The following is an 18,395-nucleotide window of genomic DNA, read 5'->3' on the forward strand; positions in this document are numbered from 1 at the left end:
CATTTTGATGGAGGTTCAACTCCTCTGGTTACACCCATTTGCCACTTGCTTCCAAAGTTTTAAGTTTTCAAAAATGAACTCCACACTGCTGGAGTTAGCGACAAAGATAAAGCAATCTCTGCTACTTTTATAAGTCGTAGGTACTTTCATCCAAATATTATTTCCGCATTAAGAAATGACTAAATTTCATTAGTTTTAGAACTCTATTCAAATAGCAGTCATATTTCTGAACTTCTGCCATACATGAATCATGAGTCGGCCTTCTCCTGTAAAGCAGTTTTGCTTGAAGATAAAAGCTTCACGAATAACTGTTTCCAAAAAATGTAGCATCTTGTTGAATTTATTCATTCTACCGCTCAAATACATTAACAAAACAGAACCTCTATCTTCATAATCATGGTCAACATGCAAGATACAATCACACCCTTAAATGTACACCCCTCGGTAGGAATTGAACCGCTGAACAGAATATTTAATGGCGAGCTCTCTAGAATTAGTTCCAAAAACTAACAATTGGCGTTCGTCGGAAACTAAACTACAAGGGTTTTCACCAGGCGGATGTTTTTTTTTTTTTTTTACATTTCTGTATGGTACTATGTTGGCTACAGCAGAGGGTAGGTTGAAATAAATGTAACCCCATCTCGACATCAGTTTTGGTTCGCAATAATCCTTCCTCATCAACTCCTTCCAGCAGTAAGCTCCAATTTGGAAGTAGAATCAGAGATTCCGGATTTTTATACTTGTGAGACAGTCAGTTGCGCCAACTGTTCTGCTTCTTTGCTTCGAAGGACGCTCCATCGTTTAGCATATCTTGCGCATCAGTTTCCATTCCAAGTTTGGAGAGGGCAAGAGCCTGCATATAGAATGAAATAGGCCACTCGGGCAAGCAGACCTGAGCTTGCATAGCATCCCTCAATGCAAGTTCTGGCTGGCCATCCATCAAATACGAGAGGGCTCGCCGCACAAAAACAGTCCCGGAAGGAGCAGGCATCATAGATACTAACTGTGGGGAAAAAGAGTCAAAGAAGTTAGGGCTCAAAAAATTTCAAACAAGTTAGGCTTTGATCCAGACAAAGTTAGGGCTCAAAATATTACAAACCAGAAGGAGAATAGAATTTGATACACATGAAAAGTGATCCTGGAGTCATTAGTCAACCATAAGAAGAATCATGTTATGTGACGTGAAGAGGAGAGAAAAGAGCAAAATATACATAACATAAACATGTCTCAATGCTAATAAATACAGTACATCTACGCTTCAATCCCAAGTTAGTTGAAGTCAACTATTTTGAGTCCTTGATGATATCCATTCCCATCCATATGAACCCGTTTCTTTCTAATACTTTGACATCTTTTACGAGACAAATTAGGGGTTTTCTGTTACTAGACTAGAAATTTGGGTACATCTTTTTTATGACACAAATATCTAGAAAAAATAGAAAGATTTCTGGCAAACATCAGACATAATGTATCAACACAATTAAGCCTTGATCCCAACTAGTTCATACCACCTTTTCTTAGATTTATCGTGTTCTATTATTTGTTAGTTCTGCATGAATTCTGAGAGATTGTAAGTTTCTTTTGAGAAAGAGATGAAAGTTTTTTTTTTTAGGCATCGTCCTTTCATGTAGTCTTAGGTCTACCTCATCCTTTTAATTTCTAGCTCCAAGATTTCCTTTTAATGATGACAAAATATTGAAGGATTAAAAGCAGATACCTAACTGTTGATCTCTTAACTGCCAAACAGAAAATATCCGAAGGATGAAAAAAGTGTTTCAAACATGAAAAAACATATTGAAAAGGGTTGCACAAAGATACAACCAAAGGAGAAAAACAGTGTACTATAAATACTGAGGATTCAATTGTATGTCTAGGAAGGAAAGATACAAGAAGCTTTGTCAATCTGCATTTAAAGCTGAACCAACACCCAAGGAACTCAAAAGGAAACAAGGTGCAGCACAAGAAAATACAAGGAAATAGAGATGCAGCTGAATCTATAAAAAAGAAGGAAGAAAGGAAGAAAGAATGAGCATAAAGCTACTGCAACTACATTGAGTCTTTCTTCCGATACCAAGTAGAGAAGGCATGATTATATAACTTAAGTAATTAAAGAGAGTGACATTTGCAGGAATTCTACCAGCCAACCTAAGCCTTAAATCAGATAGGTTTTGTTGAATTATTGCAGTTTGGTGTGAGATATTAGCTGGTTATGTTCTGGTTTCCCGCTCATGGGCCTTTGTAAGGTCTTTGACTAGCTTGTTTCAAAATATCCAGTAATCCAGTATTGTTTTCCCTCCATTCCTCCTCTCCTTAATTGTTCTCTGTCCCTATAAATTAGGTCTTAGCTATGCCAAAAAACGTGTCACCGTACATATGTTTTTCCATCTCTTCCACATCTTGAACTAAGCCACCAAGTCCAGCTTTTTTTTTTCTTGGTACTGTCTATTAGTCTACTAAGAACTGCTACACCTGAATCCCAAACTAATTGGTGTCAACTTTATAAATGCATGTCGGTCCATTAAGACCATTTCAATCCCATATTAAGTAATTTATGTTTTCAATACTAAAGGTTCGCTAAATTTTCTACTTGCGGACGAATCTCTAACAAGATTATAAGACCCTGCGAGAATATACGAACTAAAGTAAGCATACCAACACGGTATCACGCATATATTTGTTTTCATTCATTATGCTCAGTTTTTCTCTATGTCTGCATGGATTCCACGAGATTGTAGGTCTTTCAAGACAGCTCCGTTCCATGTGATTTTAGGTCTGCCTCGTGAGCTTTTAACACCTTCAATTACCATGGTCTCACACATACAAAGTGATGCATCTGGAGGCCTTCGTAGGACATGACCAAACCATCTCAAGCAATTTTTTCTCATTTTTCCCTCTGTGTGCAACTTACACCTTCCATCGAACATGATCATTTTAATCTTATTTATTCTAAGTGATTAAGGAGTCCAAGTAGAAGGTTCAGTAAACATGGTAAAAACATTTCTTTCATCATAAAGTAAAGATACAACCATGTTTAAACAGTAGCAGTTAATCAATCAAAATATTGAGATGTAGAGGTGATACAAGTTTAGTCCAGTTCTCATGAAGAACATGTAATCAAAAGTTGAATGGTGCATAGCCTAAAATGTCAAAAGAGAATGAGAAGGCAAGGATAACTGCTTCAAGAAATTGATGTCATTGATTGAAATTCTTGAGCCTCTGGCTACCATGAAAAGGAACTGCCTATTACTGTTTAACAGGAACTTACTTTATACGCAGTGCTAAAATTCGACCTTTAAAGGCAAGAAACCTCTAATCAGCTCCTATCTATCTCTTCAGAAATATTTAAGCATGCACTTTTTTGCACCAGGAGAAAAATACACATAAAAACTTGTTCACATAAATAACTGGAAGTACACACTGATAAGGTTCCTCTAGAATAGTCGACATGCAAGTAATTCTGGTTTCAGTGAGGAATACAAGGAAAAATAGAAGAGCATTCCACAAATAAGGTTCCTTTCTTTTTTAAGCTTTTAAATAATTATTAAAATTGATACCAGAAATTACCACTATTGAAATATGCACATGTTGGCTAAGCAGGAAGTAACAAGCTGGAAAAGGATATGGGACAATTCTCGTTAACTATTCACCATGTGAAGTATTCCTTTGCATCACAACTAGTTCATCCAGATCTAACAACTTGAACACCAGTTATCGTTAAATGAGAACAAAAATTTGGTTGTGTTTCCTTTTTCCAGCCTTTCATTTGTATATGATAAGTGATACTTTTGACGGACTGAACCCACGCCAATATTTGTATCACAGTACATGGAATTAAAAAAAAAAAAAAATTACAAAATACAGAAAGGTAAATCAGAATGCAGTTTGCGCTTCACCAAATACCAAACGGATCTAGGAAGCAAAAAAGAAACATAAATTTTCTTTAAATTAGTCAGAATAAAGGAGAGAAGGATACCTTTGAATAACAATCAATTGCACTCTTAAAGTCCTTGTCCCTGAAAGCAATATCCCCAAATTTCTTGGTGTTTAACATATCTTGAACTTGCTGTGTCCACTCTTGGAAAGAGAGCTTCATGAAAGATCACATAATCAATGAACCAGAAAGATCTCCCGCTTCAGAGAGTGAATAAAATGTGTATTTCCAATTAATGGCTAAACTTGAGAAGAACTCCAGAATAAACAAGAGACTAAACTGAGGAAAGTAAAACATCCATGTATAAAAAAAGGCATATCCAATGTAATAAAGGATAAGCAGACCCTCTTTATTTTGGATTATTTCCATTAATATCATTTCTTGCCATGTAGTTAGTTGATTTCTGATTACCCTTACAACAATATGTGGTAATATGCTAAAGAAATTAACTGACCTCATTTTCTGCACCCTCTTCATCTTTATAACCTGTTTTAAGCAAGATATCATGAACAGCAGTAAGGTCCATTCTTGCACAAGCCTTTCCAAGGGGAGAAAGCATGGTCGGTAGCACCACTGGAGCTTTTGTTAGCCCCATCAAAACATATGATGCGACCTAGGATATAAAATTGAGTAAGTACTCTGGTCAATCCATCATAGATAGGAAAGGTTGCATCATAATAAAAAAATTTAAGATACCTCCCCTTGCTTCTGCAGGGGTACCACAGCATTAAGAATGAACTTGAAATCAGGCCGATCCTTAGCCTCATACTGGAGGCACTTTGACGCAAGCTCAACCAATGCAGTAGCATCATCATCGGCATATTGTCCTTCCAAGGACGAATCCATTAGTAACAACATATTTTTTCCCCTTATCAAATCTAATGCCTGGAGAAAAAGAACAATTACATGATTGGTCAACAGTTAGAGATTTAAAAGCACAATCCCTAACGAAGCAAAACTAACATACTTATAATCTATATACTTAGGATGTTTGCCTATTGAATTGGTGAATCTGTTCAACATGATACTTCAGTGAACCTTCTAACTCATTGAGGATAATGAACACCTTACTTATAATGATATCACTCATTTTTTTCAAAAAAAAATAATGATATCACTCATTGTTGTTACAGGTACATGTTGAATATAAAGGAAAATTCATATATTTCACATTTGTGGGTAAGCTCCACACTGCATATACTTGATATTTCAGTCCTTAAAATTCAACATGCAGTTGTAAACTATGGCTTTTAATATTTTTTACGTGGTATGCTCTAGACAGCAGAGTGCTGAAATTTTGATGCTTAAAATTCAGTAGAGTGGCTTACACTTAACTGTTTCATCAAAGATCCCCATATGGATAAATTGGAAAGGCATTAAACCCATTTTTGACAGACATTGAGAGATTCTGAATACAACTACCACTAACCGAAAACAAATTTAACCAACTGGTGCGGCAATCATAAAAGAGATGTGTATGACAAAGTAGAGTACATGGCTTGGAGGAATATGTTTTCCACTCAAAAGGTCCAGTAGAACAGTCCCATAGCTGTATATTACACTCTCCGCAATGACCCTGCCTAAAAAAAACAAGGTTTGGTACTGAGAATGGTTCCAATTTTCTGAAACTACAGGATTTCACACTGCAACTATGGTAAATAAAACAGCTTAATTCAAGGTCCATAGTTAAAGATAAAAAGTTAAAATACAAAATACAGCAGCTGATTGTGCACAAGAAGAGAGCAAGTTATTATGTGAGCTTAAATAGCACAAGGCAGTGGTAGGTATATTCCTTAAAAGCAGAAAAGAACAAGGATCTATACATGTAACCATTTTAAAAGTCTACTATTTTCTTACTTGTTTTTGAAAGGATCTTTCTTTTATTTTTATTGGTAGGTATTCGAGAACTCTGTCTTATGTCATTTTCGTAAAAGCATAGCCAGTTCCAAGCATGAAAAGCTCCGCTAGATGATAACAATATTCAAAAATAGTTTAACACGATGAACCCTTCAAATACTTGATAGGTATTCATAAGATAAGTGAAAAAGATCTTGATATTAGTCTATGTCCTTCATCTGTGAAGGAATTTGAGGCAGAAACAACTTCAGAACTGCAGACGCAGTAGTGCTGTGAAGGCAGCAGCCAAACGTGGTTTACCCTACGTAATTATAAAAGGATCTTTTTTTTGGTAGGTAACAGGAAAAAATTTATGTCATTTTCATGAAGCATAGCTAGTCCCATGCCCGCAAAGCTCCACTAGTTGATCAAAATATTCAAAAAATAGTTTAGTATGATGAATCCTTCAGATATTTGATTGACTGAAGGTATTCAAAAGATTTTAATCCTAGTCTATGTCCTTTATCTATTAAGGAATGTATGTCAAAGTGAGAACTAGATTAGCTTACCCTCTATATATGTGCCAATCACGAAGCCTCAGGTTTGGAATCAAGCACCCAGAGAATCAACAACTTGCAAATCAATATAGAAAGTCATAAAGGCTTCTCCCTTTTTTCTTTCACTTTTTTTCTAGTTGTTAGTTGAGGGGATAATCACCATTCTGCCTACTAGGAGACATCTTTGACTTACATCAATTAAATAGTTAAGAGCAACTTGCTTTATGCACATAGAGGAAATTGCTTTCTCTAACAGAAAAGGAGAAATGTCAATATGAAGCATGAGGATGATATCCCCAATAACAACAATAACAACAACTGTGCTTCAATCCTAAGCAAGTAGGGGTCAGATATAAATCTCTAACATATAAATTAATTACAACGCGAAAACACTTCTAGAAAACACAGGACATAAAGTAAACATACTAACATGACTAAAACATAGAATTATTAACTCTTTGTACCCACTCATCCACCACCAAGATTCCTATGGTCGAGGTCCTCAACCTCCAGACACAACACTTCAATTGTCACTTTCTTAATGCAACCTGACATTTCGTTCCGCACGACGTTTGCTTCCCCCTATAAGTCCTAAACTCCCTTCTCCTGTAGTTTTGCTTGAAACCCTAATTGGGTAGCGCTCTTTAATGCCCACCATCAATTCGTGGTTTGCAAATCGTCCCCTTTCTCATTCTACTCTTAAGCTCTACATCTAAGACCACTAAACATGTTGGGTGGTTATTGCTTCTCCTGGAATAACCTTACAGTCCTTGTAGTTCTATCATGTATTCTTGTTAGGGTAAAGTCTATTCGACTGTAGTACCTTCACTCTTATAAGGTGAGAATCTTCCTTTTTAAAATGTGAGCTACCGCAAAATTATCCCTTCATCACTCCTAGTACCATAACCACAGCCACCGAAAAGTTGTTCAAAAGAGTCATTATCTTTACCTACATGACATGGGAGAGAACATAGTCCATAAACTGAACTCCCTCAAACAAAATATGCATGCAACTTTGATGTGTTAAGGCAGCAGAGGAGCTCCATAAAATGTCCACGTTACTAATAAATCTTAATCTAGAAGTGCTTCTCAAGTTAGGTAGATGTGGTAACTAATGCTGCATAAGGAAAGCAAATCAAGTAAAAGAAGTACTCGCCTTGAATCTTCTGATTTTGTAATAATTGGCAGTTTAGAGTATGGATTAGATGATTGCATTATCATTACAGCACAACTGCAAGGAAATGCTGGAATCCTATTTTTAACCAACAAACAGCTCCTACTTCAAGCAGGTAAATAATGCAAGGTGATCTGCAAGGAAAAGGAGTGCACCTGTCCGCAAAAACTCAGGAGGCGTATAGGCCAGATTAGTGCTATAACTCTTTCCATCTCTACTGTTTTTCATAAGGCCAAAACTAGATAGTCGAGGGTCACCGTCCTGCAATATGAGTTAAATTAAGCAAATTCAAGAACAAGCCGCTCAAAACCACAAGATATAGTGAAACTTGCAGAACTGCAAGAGTTAGGAGATGAGATGTTTAGATATGTGTGGGTGTGTAGGAGAGTGAGATAGGAAATTAGTTACATATTAGAAAAATTGGTCTTGCAAACAAAGCAATTGGCAAAGTTACAAGTCATGAGAATATGTTTAATAACATACCCAAGTTCCCTATGTATCAATTATCATTTATTAATTATGACCAACTAAGCCACACTAGCATAGCTTTTCAGCATGAAGTTCTCAAACAACCAAAAGATAACTTTGCAAGTAATTGATCAATTTCGAAAGATATTCTCCAGTTCCATCAATTTAAGTCCCAGCATCTACGCCTAATCATGGTCATAACTTGATTTTTAAAGAAATTATGTCACTTCAAGCTTCAAGAGTAACCAATGCCAAGTCATAGTTGCTAGAGTTCCGATTCATATAACATTCCATTTATAATTTTATAGAACTTTTGCAACTATGAAGAATTCAAATTCATCCAACTATTTAAATTGTTAACTTTGATGTGATATTTTCCCTATCAACTAACTTTTCAACCATCACTGTATTTTATTCTTTCACTACCAAATATATCATACATAATCAGAATAAATTTGGAATCCTTGTCAAAACGAACACTACCATATGAAATGAGAACGAGGAAAGTTTTTCGTAAGTGGATATTGTTATATCACTCTAATGAATAGTGAGTTTTGGGGGGTGGGGGGAGGGGGGGGGGTGGGCTCACAATTTACATCCACTTCAATTACACGCACAAGAAAATAACGATGTCCGGTTCAATCCAATTAAAAGAAGCAGAAAATGATTGAAGAACTCCTATATTTGAAGTTTGAATACCTCATCGAAAAGAACTCTGTAAGCATTCAAATCATGATATATTTTTTTGTTCTCGGCATTGCAATGATCTAGAGCCTGTGCAATATGGTATGCAACTCTGACTCGCATCTCCCAAGGCAAGGGCTGTTTTTCCCCTGCAGCACAACAGCCAAACTCATACAATGATCATAGAGAAACCGGAAAAGCTACTTGTTTCGTAGTTCCCATAAACGGTTGTTCTTGATGAATATAATACTAGTGCCCCATATATATAGCTGTGTAAATTGTTAATGGGTGAGTAAATGCATATGAAAGGATTCAAGAATAAGAATTAGTCTTTACACATTCTCTTGAACTCTCATCCTTCTCTTATTTCTTGCACAGAGTCAGAGCATTTATGAGAATTATAAGCTGTGGATTGCAACAAAGTCGGAAGAAAATATCAACACAGTGTATCGGAAGAAAATATCAACACAGTGTATCTTTTCAGCAACTGTCATTCTGTGTTAGGTTTGGTCGCTGTCTATGAGTGTTGTGAATAAACCAGTACCACCCGCCAACTTGGAACGATGGTGTGACCTCAACAAAGAAGCCACACCACAGAGAAGATTTCAAGTGGCACCAGCAGATTGTGTGTTACAGTGTGAGGCGCCAGGTACTTACAAGCATACAGACGGTGACAATTTTCTTTTGTGAAAAGGCAAGGCGACAAATTAATGCTACCTTGCACTTATCAAGTAATTTCCTAATGACTAGTCTCCTGAGTAGAGGGATTCCCATTCTTAATAAGATACATATCATCCTGTTCACATATAACAATAACCTAACAATTTTCAACTTGAATCTTACTTGATCAATATACTCGTCAGGAGATAAACAAGCTTTGGTTAAACATGGATCATCAAATCGCTGAGCCAAGCGAAACATCTAAGGATTTGTTGCCTAGTATAAGAATGAATTAGACTAGGAATTATGAATTAGACTAGGAATTCTTCTGGCCTCTAATCAACTTCGAATGATTGATCTCCAGAGCCAAAACAGATGCTTCAAATCTCTATCCTCTGCTCTAGTGTCTTAGTACGAGACAAAATTGTGTGCTTGTTCATTCAATTAAGCTTTTGAAAGGAAAATGTTTTGCTTCCTCAAACAGCTGATGCAGCAAGCTTGAGTAGACATAATTAGCACGCATTCAGCTGTCATCATCAACAGCAAATTATTTAAAAACATAATACATTGTTCAATGTCGGTGAAATGACAAAGGAAGGTCAACTATGAATGGCACGATCTCTTCAGATTTGAGGAGTGGCACAACACAATTATGTTAACTATGGAACATTTTGAAGAGTTAAAGAGGAAAAGACAGCGTAATTGGAAGACTATAACTACGTCGAAAATGTGATCCCTCGGAGTTCAAACATATATATGTTTAAAGAATGTAAAAGGCAAAACCATACAGTGAAAGAGATGCTTTGACAGCGTATCATTAGGCATGTACTCTGCCACCAAAAGTCTTTCATCTCCCTCAGCACAACAACCAATTAGATTGACCAATCTCTTATGTCGAACCTTGCCCACTCCAGCAGCCTCTGCCTGCAATGTACCAATAGGAATTAAATTATTCTATGAAGATCAATAGGATTAAATTTTAATACATGATTTTATCTAGGAACTGATGGAACAGCAAAGCTGCAATTGCAATTTTGAGGTCTAACAATAAGTCACACGTTACACAAAAACTACTAATACTATGGTTCAGTCGCAGACAAGAAGAAATATGTTACACATATTTGCAAAAATCTACACAAGTAGATTAACATCGAATTCAATAAAAAAGTAAGAGAGTGGAAGTAGATTTCAAAAGATCCAGCATAAGGAATATTGGAATATTCAAAACCTATAACTAAGCAACAGATGATAATATGTTTCAATCTCAAAAAAGAAAACATAACAGATGGGGAAAAAAGAAGCTTATTCAAGATGGTAACTCAGTAATCCACAAGTTTAGTCTCAATAAATATAAGATAAAAAATTACAGCAGATGTCTTAATTTAATCACTCTCAGACTAAAAATTACAATAGTCTTAAATAAGGACCTAAACTTTCTTATTGTCAACTATATAAAATAAGGTTTACCACAAACTGATGTGGATCAGGCCATGACTGCTTTGAGAAGCGCTTTATGGCAACTAGCCAGTTGCTGCGAAGTTTCCCTCTGTAGACTACATTGGGTGCTTTCTCACCACTTTCAGAAACTATCAATTCACTGCTAAACCCATTTGTTGCAGCTCGGAGTTCTGCAAGACCAAATTCCTTGAATGCTGGCACTTTATCTTGATCCCCATTAGCTTCATCAACAAAAGAATATGGAGATAAAGCTACTAACTACATTGATGATAACCTGTTTGGCTATGCTTCCAAAATCTGCTCATTCAAAAGTGTTTTTTGAAGTGAATTTAAAGAATAGCAGTTTGTGTTTGACTTAATCAATTTGAAAAGCATTTTTGCCACATTAGAGCTGTACTTTGGGCTTGGCCAATGTTTCAAAAGTGCTCCTGAAAAAAGCTATTCTAAAACTGCTTCTGCTACTACTCAAAAGCACATATGTTTTCCCTAAAAGTTTGACCAAACACATTAACTTTCTAAAATAAGCACTTTTTGAGAAAAAAATAAGCAGTTTTGGTTTCGCAGAAGCTTGGTCAAGCGGATTATGAGTACATTAAAGAATATTAGTGTATGTAATACATGCTCTTCTACTACAAGAAGAGTCGGAAAATAAATACCTCCTCCATTTCATTTATACTAACAATAGATTTTTCATTTTACTTGTCCATTTTAACAAATCAAGAGCGTTTTTATTACTTTTTCACATACTACCCTTAGTATTAAATAACAACATAACTACTAATCCCTCCGTTTCATTTTACTTGGCCCTATACTCAAAATAGATTTTTCTTTTTACTTGTTCATTTTAGCAAATCAAGAGATTTTTATTACTTTTTCCCTATACTACCCTTAGTTTTAAATAACTACCTAAAGTACTACTACTAGTCAAATATAGAGTTTCAAAGTACCATTAATAAGGTTAGTTTAGTAAAATATGCTCTTAATAAAAGCCTTGTTAAGAGGTGTGCCAAGTCAACATGGCCAAGTAAAATGAAACGGAGGGAGCATTCCACATGAACTCAGAATCCCTTAAGTTAACAGAAAATGAGTACACTTAGGAAAAAATCAACACAAAAAACATGTCGAATGTTGGGATAAAATGCAATAGATTGAGTATGAATAGAGATAGTACAAGAATGATACCAAGATCTGTTGGGGTGTGGTCGTCCTTAGAAGGAGATTCTTGGATGGTGGACTTAATATTAGCAGTTTTGGACTGTAAACAGCCCATTTACATCTGCTGGCATAGACAACTATACACTTGCTCACTAAAATGGAAGGAAGAATGGCAAATATTAGATTGATTTGATGAGGAGTGAAAGCAAAGTAGTTAGAACTAAGCTAGTGATTGGTGAAGTGAGAACAAGGAGAGGGAAAAGGAAAAAGGAGGGCCGGGAAAAGTGGGGTTAGGGTCACATGATAACTCCATCATGAGCACGTGACGGGAGAGACAGACATGAGGTGGGGCTTACTGCGGTTAAATGCTTTTGTTGTAGTGACATAACAGTACTCAGTGTTCAGTGTTTGCTTTTCATGCTGCAAGCCTTGGGAATGCTGTTTCTCTCTCACAGTATCAATCAATGGGTCCAAAACAATGGAAATTAATTGATCTTGCTTTGCGGAGAAAAATTGTTTAATTTTTTTTATCCCTTCTCCAGATTTATAAAGTATTTGACTGAGTTCTGAACCTCACCCCCTGTTTGGATAGTTGTTCCCGTGGTTCATTATTGTATTGTTTTCCTGTTGATATCACATGAATTCAAAAATAAGCTCATTTTAGAGGCTTGATCAAATAAATTATTATTTCATTTACCCATTATAGCTCCATCCACCCTCCGCCACAATCACCCCGCTACCCACCGAACGATCCCCCACCCCCATCTACCACCTACTTATTTCTTAAAGTTTCTATTTTATCATTTATCTTAGTTTTATTAATATATATATGTGTAAACTAGTTTGTAATTAAGGATTAAGGGTATTTAAGTAGACTTACATGTTATTATACAGTACTATACAATCAAATCAAACAATAAAATTGTTATTAAACCGCAACAAATGATACAGTTTATCCAAACATTGTATTCATTAATACAGTACAATTCAATATTGTTACACCTAGTAAATTTTTTTGCGTCGTTTGTGTCGTAAATAAACTAGCGTAAGCCCAGAGAGGCCATGGAACTCCTATAAGGTTAAGGAAGACCTTTAACAAGTGTTAAGTAAGTATTTAAAGGTTTCGGGGTCAAGTGAATTGAAGGAATTAAGTTTGTGGAAAATGGGAAAAAACTTGGCAGAATTCTGGACAGGATTTTGGTCCAACTTTAAGGAGGTATATCTTCTAGCATATGAGGAGTTATATAATGCATAACCTATTTAAATTCAAGTTCAGAGAGTTTTCTTTCCAATACAACTGACAGATCGCAAATCTGAGAACTACGGGATCATGTACGGCTCGTACAAAAATGTTCGTCCCATACCTCATTTTTCGAAAGTTGACAGAATGTTGGATTTTTTAGGGTCCAAGTACGTGATCCAAGTATGGGACGTACATGGAAGTACGCCAATACATGGAGGACATACAATTGAGGCGGTGGAAATGTTTTTAAGTGTTTAAATTGGTCGAAGCTCGTTTCTCCTTCATTTCTTTTCACCAACAGACCCTAGAGACCCCTAAAAACCCTCTCAAACATTTCCTAAGTAAACCTAAGATAAATCAAAGATCAAAAGTGAGTGTAAGTGACGGAAGCCTTGGATTGTGCCTCAGATTCTAGTATTGCTTCTTGTGGCAGTTTTGGAAGGAACTTAAGGGTGAAGTAACCTTGGATTTTAATTGTTCTTAAGATCTGGAGGTAAGATTTCATATGTATCTTCATGTTATTAGGTTATTAAGCCTTAACCTACTAGTTGAAGATGGCTATCTTGAAAGGATAAGCTCAAACTTGCTATGAACTATAAGTTGAGTTGTGGACTGATTTTTATCATGTTGTTGTGGTGTTATTGGAATGATTTCCTTGTAATAGAGTTGTAGTTGAAATTGTTGTCATGTTGTTATGGTTCTGCTAGATGGATATGTAAAGAAAAAGTGTATAAACTGTCGTATACGAAGCATTTATTGGATTGATTGATGTGTACCTTGGAATACTTGTGAAGTGAGTATAAGGGACTTATATGAGCTTCTTCTTGTTGTGGTTAGTTGCTGAATATGTTATGGATGTTGAAGAATAAGGGGAAATGCTGTCCGTTTCACTTTAGAATTGAGATATCATTTGATATACGTGATAACGCCATCTAAGTTGTATATGTATTCCTTTGTTATAGGAGTGGCACTCCAGTGGTGAGAAGCTCGTTGTTGGATTGCTTGGACAACTTGAGGTATGTTAAGGCTAACTTTCCTTCTTTTGGCATGATCCTTATAAACGTAACGTTACTCCATAATGATCCTATTCTTTGTAGCTAGGGATGTTCCGTGTTGATTCATGTTCTAAAATGTTGATTTCAGTAAGTTTTTCTCCAGATTCAGTATGATTCATGGAGTCTCTTATTGATGAAAATGCTATCACATAATGATGTTCGGAGGTATAATGACCTTACGTCACTCCGACAGATTTAGGATGTACTCTTATCATATTCTTGCATTGCATTTCATTTATATATATATATATATATATATATATATATATATATATATATATATATATATATATATATATATATATATATATTCATACAGACCTATGACCCCTTAGGCGTTATATACATGTATATTATGTATTATATATGGGGTATGGGGAAGGTGACGGCGTTATATACGCACTACCACCTGATCAGCTGGTCACATGATGACGATGATGATGATAATGATGCCCACAGAGGCCGATATGATAGGATGGGATTCCCACGGAGGCTTGACGGGCATTATATACGCATATATATGTATGACTCTATGCATGCATACATGGTATTTATGTATTGGCCCTCAGAGGCAATTCAGACATATAGGTTGCATATCTTTTATCCTATGTATTGTTATGTCTCTTTCATGTTCCGTTCATGTCTTCCATACTCAGTATTTTATCCGCACTGACCTCTTTTTTCTAGGGGCACTGCGTTTCATGCTTACAGGTTCAGGTAGACAGGTTGACGATCTGTCCCTGTAGGTTGCTATTAAGCTGACAGTGGAGCACTCCTCTTGCTCGGGAGTTACTGTTGTGTTTTTGGTACGTTATACTTTTGTGTACATACGGGTATGGCGGGGTCCTGCACCGACCTTATTATGTCGTATACTTCAGTAGAGACTTGTAGACAGTCATGGTATAGTTAGACATTGTATGGCCCCCTCGGCCTATATTTTTGCTGCATAGTATTCATGATGGTCTTGTCGCCCTGTATAGTTTTGTCCAGCATAGTTTTGTAGTATGTCTTTTCGGGCTCATCCCCTTTTTAGCATATTTCTCTTATGATGCAGTAGATTTCCATTTGATGACCCTCGAGGTCTACTCTTGTTTATGATTATGTTATGAAAGCATGATTAGTGGTGCTCGACAGATAGGGCCCGGGTGCCTGTCATGGCCCTCCAATTTTGGTTGTGAAAAACTTAGTATCAGCGAAGTTGTGTCCTAGGGTTGTCTACAAGTCATGTCTAGAAGAGTCTTGTTTATGGTGTGTTGTGCACCACACTTATAAACAGGAGGTTGCTGGCATTTTTCTTTCTTATCTTAGATCGTGCGTGAGAGCTGTACTAACATGATTTCTTTTCTAATAACGTACTGTGATTTCAGTGATGCCTTTGATGAGGAGAGCTTCAGCTAGACAGAGAAGAAAGGCTGCTACAGATGAGGTTACCAGTCGGGTGCCACTAGTAGAAGCGGGCTAGGGTGAGTCCCACAGTGAGGCCCCATCTCAGTCTTCTCAGAGCCCTTCCGTTTTAGCGGACCCCAGAAGGGCTGCAGCTACAGTACCTCCAATTCCTCCACATGATGCATCATGCCAGAAGATGCGAGATGTTATTCGGTTACTGACTCAGTTAGTGGCCGCTCAGGCCCAGCGTCAGGGTACGGATACTAGTTATGTTGACAGGGCTGCTATTTCTAGGGTTCGAGACTTCATTAATTTGGATCCTCCAGTATTCTTTAGATCAAAACCAAATTAGAACCCGCAGAATTTTATAGATCGGATGTTGAGGACATTGAGGGTAATGCATGCTTCTGACACTAAGTCAGTAGAGTTGGCTTCCTACCATTTGTGAGATGTCGTTGTCCAGTGGTATGAGACTTGAGAGTTGTCTAGAGGGGCTAATGCACTCCCAGCTGTATGGAAGGAGTTCACAGAGGCTTTTCTTCAACACTATTTGCCAGCAGAGGCCCGATGGGCTCGAGTTAATAGGTTTCTGAATTTACACTAGGGGAATATGAGTGTTTGGGAGTATAGTCTTCTCTTTAATTCACTAGCCAGGTATGCTCCCACGATTGTAGCTGAATCGAGTACACTGATTTGTGATTAGACTTGGGCTGCATTTGATTAACGATTTCATGATGGCCTCACTTCAGGAGAGGTATGGATATCTCTCGTATTCAGGCATATGCTCAGGGTTTAAAGGAGAGGAAGCAGCAGCAGCGAGCTGATCGAGAGCGTGATAGGGGTCAGAGCAAGAGAGCTAGATCTTCTGGGTCTTTTGGTGAGTACCGGGGTGGTCATAGACAGCAGTTCTCTAGGCGTTCAGCCTATTCAGCGGCTAGTGCGCCTTTCATAGCTACCAGGACCGAGGTTTGATAGACCTACTTATTTTGAGCCAGGCAGAGTTCCAGGGCTTCCAGTTCCCAGTTCAGAGGTGGTTCTAGCCATATGAGCCCATCTCTACCTCGATGTACTTAGTGTGGTAAGTTGCACGGTGGACAGTGCCGTTTGGGTTCAGATGTGTGTTATACCTGTGGTCAGCCAGGCCACATTATGCGAGATTATCCGTCGAGAGGTGGTGGAGGTGTAGTTCAACCGACAGGATCTGCAGCTGGTTCTTCGTCATCGGTACGCCCTCCTGGGCAGGGTTCTTAGACACCAGCCGGATGTGGTAGAGGCAGAGGTGGATCATCTAGTTCGAGCGGTCCTCAGAACCACATTTATGCTTTGGTTGGTCGACTGGATCTTGAGTCGTCACCGGATGTTATTAGAGGTATATTCTCAGTCTTCTCCCCTGACGTGTATGCATTGATAGACCTAGGCTCTACTTTATCATACGTCACTCCTTTTATTACTTGTAAGTTTAGGATAAAACCCAATTAGATTAGATCTTTTGAGATGTCTACACCTGTTGGTGATCTCGTGATAGCTAGATAGGTATACAGAGGTTATGTAGTTATAGTCGGTAATCGTCATACCGTAGCTGAGTTGGTTGAGTTAGACATGGTGGACTTTGACGTTATTATGGTATGGACTGGTTGGATTCTTGTTATGCTAATGTTAATTGCATAACAAAGATCGTTCGGTTTCAGTTTCTAGGAGAGCCAGTCTTTGGAATGGAAAGGTAATACAGCTTCGCTGAGAGGTAGCTTTATTTCCTATCTCAAGTCAAAGAAGATGATCGCAAAAGGTTGTATTTATCATATAGTTCGAGTTCAGAATGCAGAGGCAGAGTCACTGGCTCTTCAGTCTGTTCCAGTGGTTAATCAGTTTTCAGATCTATTCCCAGACAAGCTTCCAAGCCTTTCGCCAGAGCGAGAGATTGACTTTGCTATCGATATCTTATCAGATACTCAGCCAATATCTATTCCTCCTTACAGGATTGCACCTGCTGAGTTGAGGGAGCTGAAGGAGAAGTTGAAGGACTAATCCCAATTCGCATTGAATTTTTTTTTTTTTTTGGGTAAAGCACTCCCTAGAAAAGTATTTTGTTATAAATCAACTGAATGGGGATGTCCTTTTTGTAACCTTTCTTGGCCATTCATATATCAATTAAATGTTGACATTAATTCTTATAGTTTGAAGAACGCTTTTGTACAGTATAAAAAGAGTGTCATAGTCTTATGAATAATAGACTAGAAACATAGAGAATAAAAGCTTCCTACTTCTCTCTCAGTTCTTGTGTCAATAGTTTTGGAGCTTTAGTTTATAATTGGTGCATTTCTTTTATAACATATTATCAGCACAAGACTATACCGTCTAAAGAAATTTTCAAAGGCTAAGGTACTATTTTTCTTATCTCTATTTTATGGCTAACCCCACGAAACTTGAGTTTGTTGCCCCTGATATTTCGGGCAAGAACTATCTATCATAGGTGCTACATGCTGAAATCCATCTGGATGCTATGGGTCTTGGAGACACCATTAAATAAAAAAATAAAGCATCCAACCAAGAAAATGCCAAGGCTATGATATTCTTGCGTCATCACCTTGATGAGGCCCTGAAGATTGAATATCTTACTATTAAGGATTCACTCGTTTTATGGAAAAACTTGGAAGAAAGGTATAACCACCTGAAGATGGTCTTCCTCCCAAAAGCACGACACAAATAGATCAATCTAAGGCTACAAGATTTCAAGTCAGTTACGAAGTACAATTCTGAGATGTTCAGAATTACTTCTATATTGACACTA

The 18,395-nt window shown here is 37.3% G+C and overlaps 1 protein-coding gene across 1 annotated transcript; it reads right to left on the reverse strand.

Annotated features, from left to right (window-relative positions):
• Positions 1–311: 311 nt before the first annotated feature.
• Positions 312–12,078, reverse strand: LOC132055419 (serine/threonine-protein kinase BSK2-like). Its single transcript, XM_059447226.1, has 10 exons — positions 11,951–12,078; positions 10,778–10,989; positions 10,099–10,234; positions 8,666–8,799; positions 7,654–7,759; positions 5,426–5,511; positions 4,628–4,816; positions 4,386–4,544; positions 3,974–4,087; positions 312–1,003 (listed from the first exon to the last, which is right to left on the reverse strand). Exons 1-10 carry the CDS (start codon positions 12,036–12,038, stop codon positions 752–754), a joined length of 1,476 nt encoding a protein of 491 aa, XP_059303209.1. The 5' UTR covers positions 12,039–12,078; the 3' UTR covers positions 312–751.
• Between the last annotated feature and the right edge of the window lie 6,317 nt (positions 12,079–18,395).

Source organism: Lycium ferocissimum, chromosome 1 (assembly GCF_029784015.1).
Source record: "Lycium ferocissimum isolate CSIRO_LF1 chromosome 1, AGI_CSIRO_Lferr_CH_V1, whole genome shotgun sequence".
Classification (NCBI taxonomy): domain Eukaryota; kingdom Viridiplantae; phylum Streptophyta; class Magnoliopsida; order Solanales; family Solanaceae; genus Lycium; species Lycium ferocissimum.

Bases quoted from the DNA above. Each gene is read 5' to 3' on its own strand.
- LOC132055419 (XM_059447226.1), bottom strand. From the start codon at position 12,038: ATGGGCTGTTTACAGTCCAAAACTGCTAATATTAAGTCCACCATCCAA. The intron at 4,088-4,385 runs GTCAGTTAATTT...TCTTTCATGAAG, and splicing joins AAGAGGGTGCAGAAAATGAG to CTCTCTTTCCAAGAGTGGAC. The intron at 1,004-3,973 runs GTATCCTTCTCT...TTTTCCCCACAG, and splicing joins CAATTGATTGTTATTCAAAG to TTAGTATCTATGATGCCTGC.